This window comes from Pleurodeles waltl, chromosome 2_2, assembly GCF_031143425.1.
Source record: "Pleurodeles waltl isolate 20211129_DDA chromosome 2_2, aPleWal1.hap1.20221129, whole genome shotgun sequence".
NCBI lineage: Eukaryota > Metazoa > Chordata > Amphibia > Caudata > Salamandridae > Pleurodeles > Pleurodeles waltl.
The window spans coordinates 922,220,668-922,238,223 of NC_090439.1; the positions used below are offsets into that span (position 1 = coordinate 922,220,668).

Genomic DNA, 17,556 nt, shown 5'->3' on the forward strand with positions numbered 1-17,556 from the left:
GGATCGAAGAACACATCCAGACATCTGACGACATAACCGTGTTAGCTATCACCCACACTCAGACCTTATTGCATGATGACATAGAAGTAGCTGCTAAATGATTGGATGCAAAAAATAATTTATTGATTTATTAAAAATACTGAAATACATAATGTGTATAATGTTTCAGGAGATGCAGAGTCTACAAATAAATCGAAATGCTTCTATTATTTGTATGCTTACAGTTTTTTCGTGCAGAACGTTCAATAAATCTTTATTTTCTTTCCTGTAGGTTACCAAGATGTTGGCAGTGGTGGTAATTCTGTTCGCATTTCTTTGGATGCCATACAGAACACTGGTCGTAGTGAACTCCTTTCTTTCAAAGCCTTACCATGAAAGTTGGTTCCTATTATTCTGCAGGATATGCATATATCTGAATAGCGCTATCAACCCTGTAATTTACAATCTAATGTCCCAGAAATTCAGAGCAGCTTTCAAGAAACTTTGCAAATGTAAGCAGAAACGATCGGAGAAACCGACCAACTACAGTGTGGCCATGAATTACAGTGTGATCAAGGAGTCATCAAACGGAGGAAGCCCCGACCACTTCAGCACCGAGCTGGAAGACATCACAGTAACAGACACCTACATATCTACAACCAAAGTATCCTTTGATGATACCTCCATGTCATCCAAGGTAAGGCTCAACCTATTATATTATAAACATGCATTTCGAACTACTTATGTCACGTTATGGAAAAAAATATATATTGCATGTTCCAAAGAGTTATGTCCACTTTACAGTATAAAGTACAACTAAAAATGGGAGTTAAGCCACTAGGGGCCAGATGTAGCAAAGGGTTTTTCCCATTCTGTGTCAGTGGGAAAATGTGTTTGTACATATGGCCCTAGGTCTCTGTTGAGATGTAGAAAGACATAGGGCAATAGATTTTTAACAGGTTTTGCCAAAAAAGCACCTGAAAAGCAATGTTTTCATTTTTCAACATGTAAGGTAGACTTGTTTGATAAGAAGTAGGCTTACTTGCTACGGAGCCACGAATGGGAGGAATAATCTGAAATAGTCAGTGTACTTGTTTGTGGAGACACACAGGCTGATCTGCCTTAGTGAAGTGGGCAGAGGCTTGTGTTATAATTCTAATACACCTCCCGCTAAACCCTGCGTTCAGCAGCACACCCGATCCAGGACCTGAAGAAATATGATCACATCACTCCCATCTCAATAGGATTCCATTGGTTCCCCTCGTCTGTCTGTTCCACCTTCAAAGCCAGCTGCGAAATATACTATGCTGTCATGACCAGCACACTGCATATCTTGCAGACAAGTTCACTATCTCAGGTGGATGTTGGCACATTCTGCAGTCAGGATCCCATCAGACTGCACACTGAGAAGTGTAAAAAAGAAAAGAAATGAGACGTCAGTCTTTTTCCACATATGCACCCATGATCTGGGGCTACATTCCCATATCCATCAGGACCAACCAACGCTGCTCCAATTTAGCAGAGTTGACTACAGCTTTTCTCCCTTTTTGTCAGAACAATACATCACAGTGCATTAACCATCCGCAATCTAGCTTCCTTTCCTCTTACCTCCTTATTTTCTGCCTGTCTTTGAGCATGTCCAATGCTTCACTGCTTTTCAGTTAGTTTCTTGCTATAGAACTGTCAGAAACATACGTACATGTATATTTTCATATGAACAAAAGAATTCAGGAAACGTTTCTCAGCATTACTCCAGTAAAGCCTTGACTGGCAGAGGTGTTAAGACATCACCTTGAAAAGTTTTGTGAATTTAAAACAGTTGGAAAGCTGCACGGTTTTCAGGTTGGAAACGTGTGGGTGCAGATTTACAATCATGACCTGAATTAGGAGCAAGGTTCATTCCCATCATTAAATTAATAAAACATATTGCACAACAGTTGAGCTGCTGTGGAACATGGCTTAAAGTAAATAAAAATGCTATGACGTGGTAAAAGGTGGCCACATCATAGTAATTTTTTTACTTTAAGCCAAGTTTCACAGTACCTCAACTGCCGTGCAACATGTAAAAAAACATTGACAAAGCTAATAGATTTTGCGTCGGTAAAACCTATTGACTTTACCTATTCTTGTTTACTCTATAACTCTATTTGCTGGTGTTTGGTTGTAAATAAATGTTGTAAAAAAATAGTATGTTTTTTTTGTTGCTTTTGTTGCTTTTGTTTTTTTGCTTTTAAGTACTATGGCCCTCATTATGACTGGCGATCTCAGAGTGAGACTACCAAAGCCACGGACGCCAGAATACTGCCAGTGCTGGTGTCTTCTGCCGCCATACTATGGTTACTGCCAGACTTCTGCCACATTTAGGGTGAATATCCGGCAGTAGCCATGCTGGTGGTCGAGGCACCTGGGTAGTGCTGCCACATGCACCACCCCACCCGAAGGACGCCGCCAGCCATTTTTTGACCATTAATACGGCCTGGCGGTGTCCTGCTGGTGGAGAGCTGCCGGCGGTAGCAGCGCCCCTTCCTGTTCCCTGTCGGACGACCTCCTCACCGGACAAGGTAAATTGTGCATCCGACAGGGGAGGGGGATGTTGTGTGTGGTGTCTGCCTGTGTGTTTGAATGTGTGTGTGCATGTGTGAATGCATCTGTGAGTGTTGTGGTGTATGTGTGCTTGTATGCATGTGAGTAAATGCGTGTATGAATGTTGCAGTGAGTGCGTGTCTGCCTGTCAGTGTGGATGCGTGTGAGCATGTTAGTGTGGATGCATGCCTGAGTGCGTGTGAGCATGTGTGAGTGAATGCGTATGTGAATGAATACGTGTATGGGTGTGTGTGAGTCAATGCGTGTCTGGAAGTTGAGGTGAATGGGTGTATGCGTGGTGCGTGTGTATATATGTGGGGAGGGCGGTGGGGGTGCAGTCACTGTAGGGGAGTTGGGGGTCAGGTGATTGCTGGGGGGGATGGGGAGCTGTCTACCGGTGACAGGGGAGGAGTTCCCTGTCACCGGTACCCATACCGCCATGGTTTTCATGGTAGTGCTACCGCAGCAGAACACATGGTGGTAGGCCAGCTCACAATGCTGCCGGCGATCTTCTGTGGACCGCCTGGCCGGAGATGCAACACCTTCGGCCCAGCGGTTCATACCGCCAGGGCAGTATGAGTGGAGATGAGGAGAGTTGGCAGCGGCCAACCCGCCACACTCATAATGTGGCAGTATACAATGCCAGCCTGTTGGTGGTGATACTGCCACATTAGCCCTAGCGACGAAAACACCGCCAGGGTCATTATGAGGGCCTATGTTTTGCCTTTAGTGTGAGATTCTTTTGTTTGTAAGCCAAATGCATATAATATGTGAAAATAATATTATAAGTGAACACTAACTTTACTGCATAGTTTTTGAGGCAAAAACACAGACTGTTTTTTTTTTAATATATTAACTAAATATTGCTGGTGTTTTATAGCATAAAATGTTTTAATATGCACTAAGCAAGGACACCAAACATACACTTAAAAAAAAAATATATATATTCTCCAACCATTTACTGGCTTTTGAGTAAAAAAAAACAGAAGTTTATTGTGCATGCTCTTAAAAAAAAAGGCAAACATACAACCACCCCTATGACCCAAAGAACAGTTTTAATATAGGAGAAGGATATTTCTCCTCCCTGCTGCACTAAAACATTTTAGGGCTTTTCAAATATTGTTAAAGTATCCCTACAATGAGAATCACGGAACTCGTCTGAAACAACTAATACATCTTTTGCGAACGATGGACTTGTGCACTTGCAACATCTATTCTTTCAAGTAAACATACACAAAAAATAATTTGTCCAAAGTGATTTAATGCTACAGAATGCCACCAATAGAATCTATAGTTTATTAACTGTAATTTTTATTCAATTGTAATTGTATTTATATAGTGCTATCTACCCCTGACAAGGCGTCGAGGTGCTTTTCAGTGAATAGCACGCTACTCCAGAACCCAAAATTATTAGTCGTGCAATGCTTATTAAAACATTTAGGGGCATATTTATACTCTGTTTGCACCGAATTAGTGTCATTTTTTTTTACTCTAAATCGGTGCAAAACTAACTCCATATTTATACTTTGGTGCTAGACCCCTCTAGCACCAAATCTATGGAGTTAAAGTCATTTTTTGAAAGTGGAGACCTACTTTGCCTTAATTAGATGCAAGGTAGGCGTTCCCTTGCAAAAAATGACTCTATGGGCTTAACACCATATTTAGGGGCATATTTATACTCTGCGGCATATTTATACTCTGTTTGCACCGAATTAGTGTCATTTTTTTTAACTCTAATTCGGTGCAAAACTAACTCCATATTTATACTTTGGTGCTAGACCCATCTAGCACCACGGTCCTGATTTAAACTTTTTTTGCACCGCAGTAACATCATTTTATGACGCAAAAGTGGCGCAAACTTACAAAATATTGGCCCTTATTTATACTTTTTGCTGCAAAACTGCACTAACTCAGTTTTGCACCAAAAAGTTTAGCACCGGCTTGCACCATTTCTGTGCACCACCCAGGCACCATATTTATGGAATGGTGCAAGCCGGTGCAAAGGGTAGGCTGGAGTTTTAAAAAATGACTTTAGTCGGGTGGGGCTGGCAGTATAGAAGAAGAGGGTTTAGCACCAAAAAATGGCTTTAGGCAGGTTAGAGTAAAAAAAAATGACTCTAACCAGATTAGCGTCATTTTATGGTGCTAAACCTACCATGCCACATGACTCCTGCCTTAGAAAAGGCAGGAGTCATGCCCACCACCCCAGTGGCCAGCACAGAGGACTGGGGTCCCCTGGGCATGGCCATTGCACCCTGTGCCATGTATGGGGGCCCATTTCAGGGCCCCCTATGGCACTTTCAAAAATAAAATGCACTTACCTGGGATGGGGTCCCCCATCCTCGCAGTCCCTCTAGTGTGGGTGGGGGTGCCCCTAGAGCCTAGGGAGGGCACCTCAGGGCTTATTCCATGGTGTTCCACCATGGAAATAGGGCCACAGGTCCCCTAACGCCTGCCCTGACCCAGGTCTTAAAAAATGGGGCAAATCAAGCTTTGCCCCATTTTTTTACCCCTCCTCCCTCCCTTGCACCATTTTTACCTGGGAGTATAAATATGGTGTTAAGGCCATATAGTAATTTTTTTGCACGGGAACGCCTACCTTGCATCTCATTAAGGCAAGGTAGGTTTCCACTTCCAAAACATGACTTTACCTCCATAAATTTGGTGCTAGACGGGTCTAGCACCAAAGTATAAATATGGAGTTAGTTTTGCACTGAATTAGAGTAAAACAAAATGATGCTAATTCAGTGCAAACAGAGTATAAATATGCCCCTTAGCGTCAAAAAATGATGCTAATCTGGTCAGAATCATTTATTTTGACTCAAAACTGCCTAACGTCATTTTTTTTTAAGCTAGCCTACCCTTTGCACCGGCTTGCACCATTCCATAAATATGGTGCCCAGCTGGTGCTAAAAAATGGTGCAAGCCGGTGCAAAACTTTTTGGGGCAAAACTGCCTTAGTGCAGTTTTGCACCAAAAAGTATAAATAAGGCCCCTAAGGTTTCTTCATTTTAACCAAATAGAACAGGTTTAGAAAAACAAACTGATGAGCCCTTCAAAGTAACCCCACAAAAAGACAATTGATGCATGAATAGTAATTGAAACAGGTGCCATAAGTCTAAAGCATCTACTTTCTGAAATAAAGTAATAAAACACAAGCATTGCCAAGATAGCGGAAGACATCTTATCTTGCACTTTAAAAGTTCCATGAAGTCTCAACAGTAAATGGGCATTAATTAGTGTAAATTGCCCATGATCACCATATGTTAAGGTGACGCCAACACTGAAATGCGATTTATTTCCCCTTAAAATGTAGTTGCTTTCTGCATTACTTTGTGAAAACACCGTGTTCTCAAACCAGTTTTCACTAGGAAAATTAAAGCTGAAATCCAATTTGTGGTCAAATAGGAGTAGCTTTGGAAAATAATAAAAACAAGCACCTTACAATCAGCCGACGAAAACAGAAAACTGTTTAGTGGGCATGGTGTTTTTACAAAGTAAATGACAAGGCGATTACATTTAAAAAAAAAAAAAAAAAACTTGCATAGTGTTGGCTTTACCCTAACACAAGGGGCCTGATTACGACCTTGTTGGATGGGATACTCCATCACAAATGTGACGGATATCCCGCCCACCATTTTACAAGTTACATGGGCTATAATGGAACTTGTAATACAAGGGGTAGGATATCCGTCACATTTGTGATGGAGTAACCCATCCGCTAAGGTCATAATCGGGCCCTGGGTGATTTTGGGCAATTTACACTGTTTACAGCCCATTCACTGTCAAGAATTTAGCAACCTCTATAGCACAAGATATGAATTTTTTCCCATGGAAAACATATGTAGTACTTAGGATATCAGTGGCAAATACACTTTATAGCTTAGTTCTGTGTCAAACATCCAAGCGCCATGTGCTTCACTTAGTAAAAAACACAATAAGGTCCGTTTAGAAAAATAGCCACACTGAAATGCAGATTAATATTCACTAGACAGTAGCAGACGGCTTGTAGATCATGAACTTTACTAAACCAATAGGGAGAGGGTGACTGCTGAACTTGAAGAAAGGAGTGCTGGTATAGCGCAAACTTCAGCCAAAGGCACTCAAGCGCTTTACAGGAGCATCAAACACATTACAGAAGGAAGGAACATACAAAAATTGAATAAATAAAAGGCAATGCGATGCAATTAAAGAAATAAACACTCATCAAAAAGTTGTAGCTATAGGTTCTGTAATTGTTAAAGTTCACAAAACCGTAATCTAGAAACCTATAATGGCAAAAATGTGGCTAGTACAAAAGAGAGCTATCTGACAGCCATCATCCAAACAACTGTTTGCTGAGTAGAGAGTATTTTAAACTAATACAAATGCCGAAGCTGCACATGCACCACTGCTAGGGAAATATAAGCTGAAGTCCAATTTGCGGTTAACCAGGAGTAGCACTGTAAAGTAAAAATAATGCATGTTATAATCAGCCAACGCTTTACTTGTCAACCAATGTACTTTTTTTTTCAGCTAATATTAGGATATTTATTCACTTGACAGTAGGAGTCGGGTTCTAAACCATGCATTTTCCTCAATAAATATTTAGGGAGGGAATGCTGAATATAAAGTAAGCTTTGCCCGCTTTTTGTTTTATACAGTGCAAACTCGAGCAGAAGTTACTCAAGTGCTCTACAGGAGCACCAGTTATATTACACACATGCGCAATGGAACCATAGTAAATCTTTTTATAAAGATTTAAAACACCTGGCTTTAGCAAACAAAAAACACAAGTTATAAGCAGCCAATGCGTTCTTCACTCATTACACAGTAGGAGACGGCTTCGAAATCATGCAATAGTTGGAATGCACATAAAGTTACAAGACACACCACCAGTACAAAGGAAAATACAAAAAAATAAAATAAAACAGGAGCTTTTTAGTAGTGAAAATGCAAGTTACAAGAAACAGCTATCTGACAGTCATCATCGAAACAACTGTTTGCTGAGTAGAGAGTCTCCGAAATGCACAACACAAATGCTGACATTGCAGATGCACAGCCTCCAAAAAAAGAAAGTAAAAAAAAGTTCCTCAACAGTGCGCAGGCAGTGGAATGAGACTAGCCCTCAGTGGCGGCTCCTCCGTTTGGGCAGAGGAGCGTCGCCCCTCACCAGCAGCAACCGCACCAAATCCTTTAACAAGGAAAGGATAACAAACTGCATTTATTATCCTTTCCTTTTTAAAGGGCAGGGCATATGGGGTGATGAGTAGTCAGGGGAGTGCACTGTGCACTCCCTCACAGCGCATGTATGTTCGGCCGGCCGTCTCTGACCGGCCAAACACACATGCGCTGTAGGCTCTCTCCAACATGGTTGCTGGGCTGTACAGAGCTCTCCCAGTCTATGTGAGAGCGCCCAGCCAGGGGCTGCTCTGGCCGCTGGGAGCCTGTGCCAACAGCAGCGAGGAAGACGGAGGAGGGGAGTGGCGCTGCACGCAGACCGAGGTAAGTTTTTTAAATTTTTTATTCTTTATTGTTTTTCAATATTTTTAATGTCCCTCCTCCCCTGCGCATCTCCCTGCCCTCTATGACTCCTGCAAAGCTGCAACTGCTAGCCACTAGCCATGAACCAGAAACTGTATTTCTCGTTGGAACACCTGAAGCCGAGGAAAGAAGACAGTAAATGCAGCCTGATGATTTAAAAAGCTGCTTCTCATCAGTGACAAGCAAGAAAACAAGAGTGATCAGCAGAGCTACCAATAGTTAGCAAATGTTTTTTAGTAAAAAAAAAATTATCACAAAAGATTTCGTAAGCACAGTGCAATTGTAGTGTAGGCAAAACCTGTAGGGAGTCAACTAGGAGTCATTACTTTCAATGTGTGTGTGCTTGCAGTTTTACCTATGCATCTCTAACTCAGCTAAATAGAATGGGGCTCTGAACAGCTGCATAATGTGTAATAAGAACAACTTTATACATAGGTTCTACTTTGTGGGAAGATATTACTTTTTTAACAGGTGGTGTGTCAATTCCTTTCTAACTTGCAAGAGGGTAGGAGCTATCCTGATGTCCATGCTGATGTGGTTCCAGATTTTGGATGTGTAGGTGGAGAAGACCTGGCTTCCTTTTGTTTGTTTGTTGCATTTCTTCAACTCCAGTCTGGCAATGCCATAGTTCTAATTTGGTGCCGTTTATAGGAAGAGGTTAATTTCTTGGCCAAGTTTGAAGAAATGCCATTCTCATTGAAGAGAATCATTTCTAGCGACCTGGTAGGTAATGCAGTTTTTCTTGAATTTGATCTCCATTGTATAATGTGAGCAATGAAATTGAAGGAAACTGCTACATACACTGACTATACAAGAAAGAGAGAAATACCGCAGCAACATATGAGCACAGGCATGTCGATTCAGAATAAATGTGCAGGTGGTAATTTACACCGGTGGCAATGCTGTAGCGAGCATGGTGCACCAGCACGCTCGCAATGTTCACTGTCTGCAAAGCAAAGCAGACAGTAAACAGTGAGATGGTGCTGGGTAGGGGTGCATGGGCAGTGCAGGGCCCCCCTTGGCCCCCCTGCACCCATTCTCTGCCGATCTTTTCATGGCTGCCATGAAACCGCTAATGGAGAAGGGGGTTGTAATCCCCAGGGCAGTGCTGCAGCGCAAGCAGCGCTGCCCTTACGAATTAGTACAGCCACCACCTCCAGACCACTGGGAGCTCTGATCCTGGCAGAGCTGGCGGTTCTTTGGTGGCCCGACTGCCAGGGTTGTAATGTGGTGATCGGACCGCTGCATTAGCAGCGGTCCGACCGCCATCCGCGTGTCTGGCGGTCTAGTCACTGCCAGACTCGTAATGAGGCCGTATACATATATATATATAAATAGCTAAACAAACTATAAAGATGATTTAATGTTTAATAAAGAGGCTCACTAATTAATAGCAGAGAAAGTGTTTTCCTCTAAATTTCATTGAAATACACTATTAGGAGAAGGGTTTTTGATATTTTAGCATAATTAATAAACCAGCAATCTGAACAAAACATAGCACTTCTACATTAACATGTGTTTGTCACTAATTTCAGATTGCTAACTTTTTACCAGGAAACATTAGCCAATATATTTATCATCCTTCCTAATTAACAGCTCTGTGGGGCTATTCTATACTTTATAGCTAATTATTTCAGGAACTTTTGAGCTACCAGGTTTTTCATGCAAGGGCATATCGCTATACGCTTCTAGCTTTAAATACATAGGAAAGCATGCAGCATTGCATCTGGGACAATGGTTCCTTCCATTCTACACCTCTTACACATCCTCTTGGAGATGGGCAGTGTGTCTTCTCCATTTACATCTAAGGTCCAAAGTTTAAGGTGGTCATTACAACCTCTGCTGTCTTTTTACAAGACCCCCGAGGGACCGCCGAGCGGAAGACCGCCAGTAGTGGCGGTTTGCAACTCAGCGTTTTATGACTGTTGGCTGCTCTCCGTCCTTTTTAGGACAGAGAGCCACCAACAGCCATACTGGCTGGCGGTGGGGAAGTGGAGGTTGCTCCACCACCACAGCCACGGCAACAGAACACCGCACAGCAAATGACGTCCTGTGATTCGGCGCGGCAGTGTTCTGTTGGCGGTGTGGTGTCGGCGGAGCAGCCCCCATGGCTCCCGTCCCCTCCCGGAGGATCGACGGAACAGGTAAGTCGATCGTCCGTTAGGGGAGGGGGGTGGGGGGGTGTTGTGTGGGTGCATGGGGGTGTGCGTCTGTGTATGTAGAGGGGGTGTGTGAGTGCGTGTATGCTTGCGGGTGTGTTGCGTGTTTTGGGAATGAGTGCGTGTATGTCTGTATGTATGTCTGTATGGATGTGTGCGTGTATGTCTGTATATGGGTGTGCGTGGCTGACTGAGTGTGTGGATGTAGGCATGTATGTTGGTGTGTGTGCGTGTGTGTGTTGGTGGTGCCTGCGTGCGTGTCGTGTGTGTGTGAGTTATGTGATGTTGGGGGTCGGCGTGGGGAGGGGGGCCCTGCCACCTTTGGGGGGTGGCAGGGTGGTGGGGGGTGTAGGGGAGGGAGACGGGGTGGGGGTGGGGGGTGGGGGAGACCCCTCTCAGTGCCAGGGAAGGAGTTCCCTGGCACTGATAGTGCTTACCGCCATGGATTTTATGGCGGTTCCTACCGCTGGAAATCCACGGCGGTAAGCCGGGTCAAAATACCGGCGGCCGTATTGTGACGGAGAAGCAGTGGATGAGTCATAATACAAAAAAAAAGATGGCCAGCCTGTTGGCGGTCTTACCGCCGCTTCTCCGCCTTCCGCCAGGGTCATAATGACCCCCTATGTGTTTCAGGTTTCTGCTACATTGTCCTAGAAACCTCAGATACCAATCAACTTTAACTGAATTTTTGAGTTGGACAGAAGCTGTTAGTCTAAAGTCTAGGCCGGTGGTTCTTAACATTTGGTCCAAGGACCCCTGGGGTGGTATGCAAAGCCTACTCAGGGGGTCTGTGAAAGCTCAGGAAATGAAACACTTTTAACAGATTTAATAAAGTGCATATACATAAAGGAGGTAAATTTGTAATTGAAAATGTTAAATCATTCTGTGAATGTGAAGGAATTTTAAATTGGAGGCAAAAAACATAATTAGCATCCCCAGATTGGTTTATGGGAGCAGTGCAAGTGCATCAAACAAAATATAGTGGGATGAGTGACCTCAAATCAATTCAGAAAAGCCCCACCTGTGAATTTAATAAATTATTTCATAATGTGTGTATTTGTTGATCAATACTTGCTTCTGCATTTTGTGTGTTGTTTTTCAGTTCAGATCATTGAAATTGCTTTGGCTTGGGTCCTTAGCTTCCAGAAAATACTGAGTGGGGCCCCCCAGATTCCAATATTATTTGTGGGGGTCCCTTAACTTCCATTAATTATTAAATGGGGGCCAACAGAACTCAAAAGGTTAAGAACCACTGGTCTAGACCAAGCAACTTGGGGACATATTTAAGAAAAGTGGTGCTGCACTTAGTGAAGCACCACTTTCCTTGTGCCCCTTAGTGCCCCCCTACTGCCACCAGGTGTGTGCTGTATCTAAAATATGACGCACAATGGCGAAGTTTAGGGGGCAATAGCGTCATTTTTATTGATGCTATTGATGTACTCTGCAGGAGTAGCGCCAAAATATTGGTGCTACTCCTGCAGATTACATAGGGGTCCATTATAAATAACGGAAGCCACTTTTTAACAACTGCTCAGAGCAGGCGCTAAAAGTGCCATAAAAAGTGACGCAGGGAAATCTGTTAGATTTCCTTGTGCCATTCTTTGCCCCCCCCAACAGGGGAATGTCCCCTTTGCATACATTTTGCCTGGCCACAGGAATACTGCAGCGCAAAGGTTACAAAGTGGCACAATGCATGCATTGCGCCAGTTTGTACATATGGCGTGAGGATTTTGGCCTTGTTGGACCACATCAGCGTAAAAAACAATGGCCCTAATGTGGTGCAAGGTGGCACTAGGCGCTTATAAATATGCCCCTTTGTTTATTGCTGAATATGTTGCCCACCAGATATACAAAACCAAAATAGGTGTACTGGTAAGGTAGGTCAGTTTAAATGTGTCCTGAATGACACAGGCAACACGCTAAGATCAAGGTCCTGTAATACGAATGCATTTTAGCAGGCCACCACATTCTATGACAAATATAACCAATATTCAAGGATTTAGGCAAGTCCACACACAAAGAATGAGTCCGAATTCTTCATCTAACTGTCTTCCTAAGATTAGGCCTCGAGGCTGAAAAGTAAAAAGCAGCATCATTTGTTTTAATACATTATTTCAGTAGAACATTGTTCAGTACAACACTGCTCTGCAGTTATAATGAGATGTCCGTAGCCAACAAATATCTTATGATTTTAACTGTGGAGGGCATGGAAATTGTTAGGCTGAAAATGGCCGGAGATCTAACCTGGTTAAGGGAATATCCACCATTTGGTCCAAGAACATCAGCTTTGTTTTCTCTTTCAATCGAATTTGAGCTAGATCAACTGCGTCCTTTCTCGAATATTAATAACTGCAATACTGGAGAAAATGCCCCAAAAGGATGGATTGAAAGGTGGGTGTAATATTTACATGTCACTTTTCTTTCATGTAGTATCATATCGTTCTAAGTTAACTGTTCCTTATACTATGATGTATAAGGGAATTCGATAAAACCTGGAGTTGTGGAGCTTGCTGGACGTCCCCTGGGTTGTGGATCTGTTATTTGGAATAATTCATCAATAAGCCATCTTTCTCTCCGTGTCTTCACATGAGATTTCCAGAATCACTTTACCCCTTACTACAGCGGGTGTTGTGTAATTCTCTCACAGCGTGGGATTAACATTTAGAAGTAATTGCTAATAGAAGTTGGAAAAGGACAATGAAAAAACAAGAAAGTCTTTAAGGGTAAGGCATGAGTTACCCAAAGGTTATTTTTAGACCTGGGTGAAAACAGTGCATTGCACTACGTTATGACTGACTTTTCAGAAAGGACAAAATATTTAGAGTCATGTGAAACGAAATTTGCCAGCCAGGTATGTCAGTAGAAAAGGGTTTGGCTGTTTAGAAAATGATCAGTTGTAGCTAGAACTTCATCCACCAGCAATAGGGAGTCGTCCTACAACTCTTGAATGATTCCACTTCCATATAATGGTCTGAACAATGTTGCCAAAGGAGGCGAAATAGAAGAGGTCCAGAAGAAGTTGAAGTTGTTTGAGCGCAGTCACAAGACTTAGATCAGCATTCTTTTCAATAAAGAGAAACGCAGTCTCTTTCTGGTCAACACAGAGGAATACAAGGCTCTCTGAATAAACATATTAACTGCTCAAAATAATTTTAGGAAGGAAGGATGTGTGCAGAATTATCAATAGTCCGGGATGTCATCCAAGGCAATTAGTCATGAGATGCTATAGGTGATAGTTACATTGCATTTCTAACACAGGCCCCTAATTAGAATGAAAAGATGTTGGTACATGCTACTGAAATGTGTGCAGTACAGGGGTTCTATCCTTTTCAAGGAAAAGAGTTCTCCTAATATCTGTGTTTATATATTAGTGAATTACAATGCATGGTGGCAGCTCTGAGGCCCAAATTGCGTTAGCTCTGTCTGTAGCCTTTGATGCTATTGGTCTTAAAATCTTTCTTAATTGTCAGAGCTATCCATGGTCTTTCCTCATTAATAGCACGAAAGCCCCCATTAGTTGCTTTTTTAGGGCTGTGAGTTAAAATAATGTGTCCTTAATACCTGGTCACATTTATAAATCAATCTATAAACTCTTTCAGAACATTGCAATTGTAATTGTAATTGCTATATTCCTTAATTAAGTGTACATTTAGAAAGAAGTTATTCTATATCTAGTATAATTGCATTCCTTTTGCATAATATCTTCATAACGTTTAACACCAATTATTATCATAATTAGTTCTGCATATTTTTCTATGAATTGTAATTTCAAAGTGTTCTCATGTAGTTGCTATACTGCTGTGTCATGATCGAAGTTCTCAATTCAACCAATCAAACACCCACGGTAGACTAGCCAAACCCACGTTTCCAATCTACATTTCCTAATTATTTTAATGGTTTTAAACATGCTAGTCTCTGTCTTCACAATACATCACATGTAATACAACAATACATATTTGTTTTTAATTCCTGACATTCACTGTAGCAAGTTGGTTCTAATGTGTCTTTCCTTTCTCTGCAATGCATTTTTGTTTAGCAATGTATTGACTGAACATCACTGGTACAGTATGCATCTAATTTATAAACAGGGCATAAGTGGCCATATCACAGGTGATCAAAGACATAATAAAGAGGATCCTATCCATTTAATGACCAAGACGTACATTTCCTTCAGTCTTCAGCCAAGTAACCACCACACACATGCAAGTAATAAACCTCTGTGGCTGTTGTGGCATGGGTTTATCCATGACTCACCATCATACAGAGCGGGTGGAATGGGTAGGATCAATGTTGGAATAAGAGTAGGGGCCTAATCATAGACCAGGCCATTTTAAAGTATATTTATACATAGACACCTCTTGTGAGTGAGAAACGATATCCATCAGGCTTATTGGGCCTGATTCACAAAGGTAAACTTAGACCAAAAGTCTAACTTTACTACGAGTAAAGGGCCCACTTAATTCAACGCACAATGAAATTGCCTTGGGATTTTGAACATGTTAGTTTCTAAGGTAGGTGGAATTGTTATTTTGTCGTTTTTGGATACCAAAAGGAAAAACTCCTTTACTTGACATACAACATTGCAGCTGATGAAAGACCCCTATGTTTTCTAACTCAAAGACTATACTAACCTTGACAGTGAGTGGGTACCACTAATATCACCACCACCAATATCATTCATCACAAAGATTTGGTGCATCTCACTATCAAAGGTCATCAAAGATGCCGCAACTTCAACAAGAGAATTTGAACATGGTCCGATCTCACACAAATTATAGGATTTCTCTAATTGTGACTCTTTTTCTGTCACTTAACTAATTTTATACCCGCCAAGTTATAATTTAGGGGGTCAGACTATGTAAAAAGTGACATCACATACAATAAGCATATATGACAGCTCACCAATACTCCTTTGGTTTTTCATTGGATTACTCCTCCTCCTTTAGCATATATTGCTTGCAGACTATGAACTGTTGTTCTAACTCCTGTAGTTTCTGTGCAGGTCTCTAGTCACAGATTGTGCCGTGTCCTGACACGTATTTGCCTAGATAATCAGACAGCTAATTCACTTTAATGTTCTGGTCCATTCAGACGTTCAACAATTTAATTCTGTCAGTTACTTTCTGACATTTTACATTTTATTTCCTGTTCACTAGATGTTTACATTGTAGGTCTTCCAAACTGGCATTGGGTTTATCCACTACTGTCACCAGTGTATCTATTGTGAACACAATGAGTTTTTGTACCAATGATTATTTCGTTTTTAAAAAATAATGTTTTAAAAGTGTACTCTTTTCCTATAACTCTTTCAGCAGTTCTATGCTGATGAGCACTCCAAATGTCATTCACTATTCTAACCATTATGCCCCTCATTACAAGGTTGTTTGAAAAGGGTGGGGTATACCATTACTGCAAGGGAGTGTAAGAAATTGTGATTTAGTTGAGGGGGGTGAGTACTCACCTTATGTAATAACCACAACCTTTGTCAAGATAAACCACTAACGTCACTAAATAGCTATGGCACTGAGGCCACAGAGGTATAATTTAGAGGTAATGTGGAACATTTCATGCAGGACTGTTGGACTTGGTGCTTTCTGCAGGGTCACTCCCAGCCATTTCGCATTTTACCCTCCAATATTTGCTGACTTTGTTTTTGTTGACCTTATAACTCTGTGCACTTTACCACTGCTAAACAGTGGTAAAGTTCCTGTGCTCTCTGGTTTAAAAATTGTTTAATTGGCTTATACCCAATGGGCATATTGATAAGTCTTAAACTCTTGTTTTATTACATACATGTCACCCCTAAGATACGTCTTAGATAGCCCATAGGGCAGGGTGCTGTGTAATTAAAAAGGCTGGCCATGTACTTTCAGATCTACATGTCCTGGTAGTGTAAAAACTACTAAATGTGTTCTTAACTACTGTGAGGCCTACCCCTCAAATAGGATAATATTGGAGTGACCTTGTTACATTTTATAAGTGATATTTTCAAATGGGAACGGATAAGCAGTTCATGTTTGGTGTCTCTGGAATCACAATTTAAAATCCTAACTTATGATGTGGTAGGATTTTAAATTGCAATTCTGAAAGTGCCACTTTTAGAAAATTGGAATTTTATTGCCTTAACTATTTGGTGCCAGCAGCCTGTCTCTGTATCACATGACAGGATGTAACTGACAGGTGGGCTTTGTGTATTCCACCTAGAAAGCCACACGCAATGGGGAGCTTGGGTATGACTGGATTTGTCATCATTGGCAGCATGGGCCCGCCTCACTTAAACTCGAAAAGGATGTGTCCTGTCTCCACACAAAGGGGTGCATACTCCATGTAGTTAGTGTGTAGCCATGAAGGCAGAGCACCTATGCACTTCAAAGGTGTACCTTTAGAAGCTTCACCCCACTTGAAAGGCTCAACTGTGTATAAATATTGGACTTCAGACACCAACTCTTCAGCACACCTCTGGATCTGTGAATACTCTACTAGGAAAAAGGACTGTTGTGCTCCTGAAAGGACTGCTACTCTACTGGACTGCTCCACCGAAAGAACTGCTGCCTTTCTGTGCTGACCTGCTGCCTGGGTAACGGAAGTGGTGGGTGAATTTAAAGACTGTCTGTGTTTTTCTTTGTACCTGAGCTGAGCGCTGATGGGAACACTAAATGGTGACCCGAATCTTCATCACATCTACGAGGCGTGTGACGTGAGTGGAGAGAGGCAAGTGGGTCCACCATACTCGGCCGTGGTTGAAAAGCAGCCGGAGGAGTTTGTGGGAATGCTGTAGAGTGCTGAAGGCAAAGCTGATCCAGAATTGTGACTCGGCAGCAGCAGCCGTAGCAGCAGCCAGTGAAGCAGAGTGAGGCACAGCCGCGGCCACAGTGGCAACAGCCACTACAGTGCCACGAGGAGCAAGCAAGAGAAGCCTGAGGTTTGAGGCGGTGAGGCGATCGAAGAGCCCGAGGAGTGAGGTGGTGAGGTGGCTGCTTAGCATAGCTTCCCCCGGTCTTCCTAGGGTCTGCCTAGAGAGTGGCAACCCGGGGAACCAGTGAGCGGGGTTGGGAGCTAGAGCCTAAAGCATGGCCTATGTTGGGGAGTGACTGTGACTGTGGCCAGTGGCCACCAAGAGTAGCGAACTGGGGGAACACAGGGCTAGGCGTTGGGGGCTAGAATCCCAGAAGCCTAGAAGCCGAAAGTGGCAGAAATGTGGCCTGAAGTGGCCTTAAGTGGCCTGAAGTGCCACGAAGTGCTTTTCAAAGTGCTTGAAGTACCTTGGAGGTTATTAAGCAGGAGATTCAGCTGGCACAGAGCTACAGTAGCA

At 42.4% G+C, this 17,556-nt stretch overlaps 1 protein-coding gene across 1 annotated transcript in view; it reads left to right on the forward strand.

Moving 5' to 3' along the window:
- The window catches only part of TRHR (thyrotropin releasing hormone receptor), a 726,087-nt gene that overhangs the window by 616,910 nt on the left and 91,621 nt on the right, over positions 1 to 17,556 (forward strand). Inside the window, exon 3 of the mRNA XM_069220623.1 lies at positions 272 to 676. Within this exon, the coding sequence (XP_069076724.1) occupies positions 272 to 676 (405 nt within the window). The remainder of the gene's footprint in view (positions 1 to 271; positions 677 to 17,556) is intronic.